Raw genomic sequence first — 7,094 nt, 5'->3', positions numbered from 1 at the left:
GTGCGGTAGGCCGATTGCATGTTGTCATGGAGACTGTTTGCATGGAGATGAACCTCTAAACGCCGGGACACAACCTTCTCCAAGATCTTAGACAGAAAAGGCAGATTTGAAACTGGGCGGTAGTTTTTCAACTCCTCCTTGTCCATTCCAGGCTTTTTTTAACAATGGTCTGATATGTGCCTTCTTGAAACATAATGGAACCTTTGACTCAACCAATGATGTGTTCATGATTGCGGTAATCAAAGGAAGCAGTGCTTCAAGACATTGCTTTAAAAGGTCTGTAGGCAGTGGATCAAGCTCACAGGACTTCGATTGCGAGGTCATGATGATGTTGCGCAACTCGTCCTGGGTTGTTGGTGAGAGCTTAAAAGCTTAAAGCATGTAGCTTAAAAGATGGCAATACATATGTATTTCTTTTAATATGATTTTAAACGATGTTCCCAATAAGGACGTTATTTATTGTAACATATGAAGAGAGAAAAACGTGGACGTTTACTAAAGCGCTATTGATATTGCAAGCCTCATGGTAAGCCGACAACTCAATGAACAACAGCACCTACACGAGCTTTGGTGGCAGTTAAAGCATAAAGCTTCTGCTCTTGTCCTCTCTGCAATGGTCTATTATTCATCAGGATGTGTCTAATGGTTTAATTATATCTCGGAGTTTGAATCAATGTGTGTGAGGACACATTTGATCATCCTTGAATCATGTGGTTTTATCCATTCTATTCATCAAACATAAAATTATACATGTATCTTTTAATTCTCTCTGGACTATTCCCGAAGCATATACGATTTACAAAAGTCTGTTGGATTATTTTGCTCCCAAATGTGTTTATTCTCATCTTATTTTAGAACCCCTGTAGTATTGGGGATTCTACTATTTACTCCCTGCTTTGGAACACAAAGAACCCAAATTAAATCCGTCGTATACAAGGCAACGTTTAGGATATTTGTGGTATCTGTCTACTTCCTAACAACCTGTTTGTTCCTTTTCGCCCTACTAAGCATATGACTTAAATTCTCGATGAGCCATACAAGAAAGATAAAATTGTTCCCTAGCGCTTGTTTGGCATGACCTCGTGTTTGGCCTTCGTGTTGAACGTTTGTCCAAGCGAAGAAGGCAATGGACTTATCCAGCCTGGGACATGCATGTTATTTCAGAGAATTACTCTCTGAAGTCTAAGATCTCCGCTATTGCAAGGAGGCAGATACGCTGTCATACCGCCTCCAGGACTCACGCATGCATTATACATTACACACTTAATAGGACGTTAACCCAATCAAACCAAAATCAGATCTATAATGATGGTCAGCTGGGATTATTACTGGATCAAATATAATTATTGATGATGTTTCAATATATCATATTTTACCATTAAATTCAAATATATTTACTTGTACGCGTATCTGCTGAAGCTATTTGTTCTCAGTAAATTAAATTCGCTAGTACTTACAACTTATTTTGTTTCCGGTTACTGTAAAACTATGCTTTCCCTCACGACAGGGTGCCCTAACCGCAGTGTCGTCCGGTCTGGTCTTTATGTTGTGGATAGGTGTAGGATACCAGGTACACAAGCCGCCTGTGTCTGCCTTCTCTACCACCAATCTGACTGGATGTAACTGGAACCTTACCCATGTCCAGTCTTACACCAACTTCACACAACCATTCGACGTCCTCGGTAACACCACTGCTCCGGAGTACTTAACCTGGTAGGCACTTTCAGTAAAATGTCATAGTTCTGAAAAATGTAAACAATGTTTACTGCGTCTGTTTAACCACTGTAGACACTTGTCTGTGGACGTTTACTGCGTCTGTTTAACCACTGTAGACACTTGTCTGTGGACGTTTACTGCGTCTGTTTAACCACTGTAGACACTTGTCTGTGGACGTTTACTGCGTCTGTTTAACCACTGTAGACACTTGTCTGTGGACGTTTACTGCGTCTGTTTAACCACTGTAGACACTTGTCTGTGGACGTTTACTGCGTCTGTTTAACCACTGTAGACACTTGTCTGTGGACGTTTACTGCGTCTGTTTAACCACTGTAGACACTTGTCTGTGGACGTTTACTGCGTCTGTTTAACCACTGTAGACACTTGTCTGTGGACGTTTACTGCGTCTGTTTAACCACTGTAGACACTTGTCTGTGGACGTTTACTGCGTCTGTTTAACCACTGTAGACACTTGTCTGTGGACGTTTACTGCGTCTGTTTAACCACTGTAGACACTTGTCTGTGGACGTTTACTGCGTCTGTTTAACCACTGTAGACACTTGTCTGTGGACGTTTACTGCGTCTGTTTAACCACTGTAGACACTTGTCTGTGGACGTTTACTGCGTCTGTTTAACCACTGTAGACACTTGTCTGTGGACGTTTACTGCGTCTGTTTAACCACTGTAGACACTTGTCTGTGGACGTTTACTGCGTCTGTTTAACCACTGTAGACACTTGTCTGTGGACGTTTACTGCGTCTGTTTAACCACTGTAGACACTTGTCTGTGGACGTTATTGTTCATTTTATTGCATTTAAGTTCAAAAAGAAATTTTGCCCTTGTGTATTGGCGATTTGGTACATTTTATTGACAAATATAAGTTCGGGTGTTGCCCTTTGTATTGGCGATTTGGTACATTTTCTTGACTTTCAGTTCAGGTTTTGACCTGTATAAACCTTTAGAAAAAAAATCCTTGTGTAATGATGATGTGGTACATTTTGTCGGAATTTTCTTTGCAATATTTTCATCTTGGTTGTCCCCAGGGATCCATTCGTGCGTCTGTACTCCCTGTCCTACCTGTGGTACAGCGCCACAGCCATGCTGTATGTGGTCTCTGTAGGACTCATTGTCAGTTTGGCCACAGGTAAGTTTTACTACCACAGGTAAAGAAGTGGTAGTGTCACCGATAAGTCATTGTTCCAAGTAAGTCATTGTCCTTATAACAGGTAAGTCTGTGGTGTGTTGACCTTTTAAGCATTGTCATTTTACCGGCATATCATAAGCTTTATCAATATAAGTCAATGCAAATAGTGTCATTATCATAGGAGGATCGGTGTCATTATTACAACAGGTACCAAATGTAAGCCAGTGGCATTACCACAGGTAAGCCAGTGACATTACCACATGTAAGACATTGTCATTATCTCTTATGAGTCTTAATCGTACGAAATGGCAATACGGTGGCCTAAAACATTGTTTGGTTCTCCGCATCCACTTACTACAATTTCAACTACGTACTTTCCTCTTCGTATTTCTGGTGGATATTTCACAGGTAAGTCTATCTATGTAATTACAACCTATAATTCAACTATCATATGTAAATAAGTGCCATTATCATATGTAAATAAGTGTCATTATCATAAATACGTCAGCGTTATTATCACGTGAAAGTTAGTGTGTAGTTCTCACTAACGAGTTGTCATAAATCACTGGTAAATCATCGTCATAAGGTAAAAACAATTACATCAGGACCTATATAAAACGATCAATGTCAAGTGAGATATGCTTCTACACATAGCAGTGTCTCTGTACGAGTCAATCGATCATAAACTCATGTTTATCACGTCGAACAGATCCCAATTCAATCGATCATAAACTCATGTTTATCGCTTAACAGGTCGAACAGATCCCAAGTCAATCGATCGTAAACTCATGTTTATCACTTAACAGGTCGAACAGATCCCAAGTGAAGTCGATCGTACACTCATGTTTATGACTTAACAGGTCGAACAGATCCCAAGTCAATCGATCATAAACTCATGTTGATCACGTCGAACAGATCCCAATTCAATCGATCATAAACTCATGTTTATCACGTCGAACAGATCCCAATCCAATCGATCATAAACTCATGTTGGTCACGTCGAACAGATCCCAATTCAATCGATCATAAACTCATTTTTATCACTTAACAGGTCGAACAGATCCCAAGTCAATCGATCGTAAACTCATGTTTATCACTTTACAGGTCGAACAGATCCCAAGTCAATCGACCCTAAACTCATGTGTCCAATATTTGACGTATTCATGCCATTTCTACCCGAGAAAATCCGCAAACCCCTACGACTTGGCGTCGACTATTCGAAGGTGAGAAAGCTTTGTCAGATTTGTAATTATATGTTATCTTAGTTTGTACCTTGATGTATCGGAATTTGGATAGATTCAGACTCAAGAGAGGTGTGTTATACCGTGAGATCAATGTTGATGGAGATGGGGACAGACAGGAGCAACTAGTATTACCATCCACATTCGTTCAGGGAGCTCTGAAAGGTTTACATGATGACATCGATCACCCTGACCGCGATAGGGTTTTATCCCTGTACAAGGACAGGTTTTACTGGCCTAGCATGACTAGAGATGCGGAGGATTGGATAAAGAAATGTCCTAGATATCTGCGAGCGAAGTCACCTGCAAATATTAGAGCACCACTTGTCAGTATCCACACAACGCAACCCATGGAAATGTTAAGTATTGATTACCTGTCACTAGAACCATCGAAAGGAGGAATATGTAACATTCTTGTTATAACTGATCATTTCACCCGATACGCCCAAGCCATCCCCACTCGGAATCAAACAGCGAAGACGACTGTTGAGGCACTTTTCAACAATTTCATTGTGCATTATGGCATACCACAGAAGCTTCATACGGATCAGGGAGCAAATTTTGAGAGCGATCTTATGAAGAAACTGTGTTCTATTCTTGGTATGGAGAGATCAAGGACAACACCTTACCATCCAATGGGTAATTGCACCACAGAAAGATTCAACAGGACATTGTTGAACATGTTGCGAACACTAAAGGAAAGCGAGAAACATGACTGGGCTCACCATATTTCTTCTTTAGTGCAATTATATGCGTGCACTCGCCAAGATTCTACTAGAAAGACGTATACAGAGTACTTGAACAACCAAATAAGGACATTCCTGTGTAAGTTGTTCAATTGGAGTCTGGAGAAGGAAGGAAACGAACACTTCACCGGAACAATCTCCTTCCAATAGGTTCACTACGTGAGAGACCCATTCCAGCGGATCGGCCCAATCCGGCAAAAAGCAGTACGAAATCGGTTTTGTCACAAAGTATATAGTTAATATTACATAAATATGGTTGGTACCCGTATATAACTAATCCTGAAGAAACAGTCCATATTCACGTATAACACTCGTATGTCCAGGCCTATCTATGTTCTGTATATATTGGTGGTGTATATACAATATATATGTATATGTATGAATATAATTTATAGAAGTTAAGTTACTGCATTATATTAGTGTGTGTACGAGTAACCTATATAGATATTATATTAGTACTGTCTGTTTCTACATTATATTGGTGTGTGTAAGAGTAACCTATATACATATTATATTAGTACTGTCTGTTTCTACATTATACCAAGCATGGTCACCAGCTATATAATAATACTGAATTAACTTGCAGATGAAGGAGCCAGCCGAGGAGGCGACTGGGGATGAGGTAGAGGTATTCATGGATAAGAGTGGCCAGGAGATGATGGCAGATGTAAATGGCATACCCTCTTGACCGTACGGCCGACGAAATAGACTCAGTTATACACACGTTAGATAAAACCCTGTTTTATTGAAGACAATTGCTCAAAATCGGAATTGCATTTAAATCTCATTCATGTTACTACAGAACTGTATACCAGGAAACCGTCGCCTAGTCAAATACTCGCCCTTCATCAGTTAGCATATATATTCGCCCTGTGTTCATATTTCAGATATGATAACTATATGTTGTATGTTATATAGATATCTGCTGTCATGATAAATTTGCCATCCTTGTGGAGGACGACAAGTCGAACGTTAAACTACAGAGAAAAATACCGTGTACAGTACTCTTTCCATATCCCCATTGCCGTAAAGACTGTACAATGTATCCGCGAGCGACTGCATGTGATGTCATTCTGTTGAAAACAGAGAAATCTAACTCGTGTCTCTGAAATACATACTTAGAGTTGCTCGGTTATTTAAGTTCAAATTTTACTCACAATCAGGGGTTCATGTACATTTGTAATTAAACACAATAAGGTCAGAAGTGTGAAATAAAAACGCGTAGAATATGCTGTCGGTGCTGTACAGTGATTGTGGCTGAAGTCTGCTATAGAAACGTAAACAAATACGGTACTTGCCGTATAAGACCGGGATTGGTGCTGAAGCCTCCTATTTGATCGGCGATGAAGCCTGCTATATAAACAATTTAAGTTCCATCGGTACAAGACCGGGATTAGTGCTGAAGCCTGCTATATAAACAATTTAAGTTCCATCGGTACAAGACCGGGATTGTTGCTGAAGCATATTACATAAACAAATGAAGTTTCATTTGTAAAAGCAGGTAATGGTGCTGACATACATGGTGTTTCAATGTCAAATTATATTTAAGAGTATGTTTTGATGTATTAAACTTTTAGTTCATCTGGTTACAAAAGCCAAGTGACCTATAGAAATTCGTTGCCATACGTGGCACTCCAAAACAAGTCCTAAAGTATATAAGTTCAACAAGTAATAATCACCCTTCACAAGCGTCCATGTGTATTATTATTCTAGTAATTAAACTCCATAAAATCAAATGTGCAACATGAAATCCTATAACATAAACACGAAGAAAATATCATTGGTATAACGCAAGGATCGGTGACGAAGCCAGCTATATAAACAGGCGAAGTACTATTTGTAAAAAGCAGGTAATTATGCTGAAATACATGGTGCTTAAATGTAGAATTATATATAAGAGTAAATTTTGGTACAGTGTATGTTCGCTTAGATCTCAAGGGCCAAGTGACCTATTGCGAGTCGTTGTCGTATGCCGTCTGTCGTATGTCGTCTGTCGTCTGTCGTCTGTCGTCTGTCGTCTGTCGTATGTCGTTGTCGTATGTCGTTGTCGTATGCCGTCTGTCGTATGTCGTTGTCGTATGTCGTTGTCGTATGCCGTATGTCGTCTGCCGTCTGTCGTCTGTCGTCTGTCGTCTGTCGTATGTCGTCTGTCGTATATCGTTGTCGTATGTCGTATGTAGTCTGTCGTATGTTGTATGTCGTCTGTCGTATGTCGTATGTCGTTGTCGTATGTCCTATGTCCTATGT

The 7,094-nt window shown here is 40.0% G+C and overlaps 1 protein-coding gene across 1 annotated transcript in view; it reads left to right on the top strand.

Moving 5' to 3' along the window:
• The window catches only part of LOC110449952 (sodium-coupled monocarboxylate transporter 2-like), a gene marked incomplete at its 5' end in the record, with an annotated part of 24,974 nt that extends 18,139 nt beyond the window's left edge, over nt 1-6,835 (top strand). Inside the window, 4 exons of the mRNA XM_021497140.1 lie at nt 1,508-1,713; nt 2,760-2,860; nt 3,965-4,083; nt 5,434-6,835. Of these exons, the coding sequence (XP_021352815.1) occupies nt 1,508-1,713; nt 2,760-2,860; nt 3,965-4,083; nt 5,434-5,535 (528 nt within the window). The remainder of the gene's footprint in view (nt 1-1,507; nt 1,714-2,759; nt 2,861-3,964; nt 4,084-5,433) is intronic.
• Between the last annotated feature and the right edge of the window lie 259 nt (nt 6,836-7,094).

This window comes from Mizuhopecten yessoensis, unplaced genomic scaffold, assembly GCF_002113885.1.
Source record: "Mizuhopecten yessoensis strain PY_sf001 unplaced genomic scaffold, ASM211388v2 scaffold497, whole genome shotgun sequence".
Taxonomy (NCBI): domain Eukaryota; kingdom Metazoa; phylum Mollusca; class Bivalvia; order Pectinida; family Pectinidae; genus Mizuhopecten; species Mizuhopecten yessoensis.
Note: the sequence above shows the minus strand (reverse complement) of the source record. Positions and strands in the feature narration are given on the sequence as shown.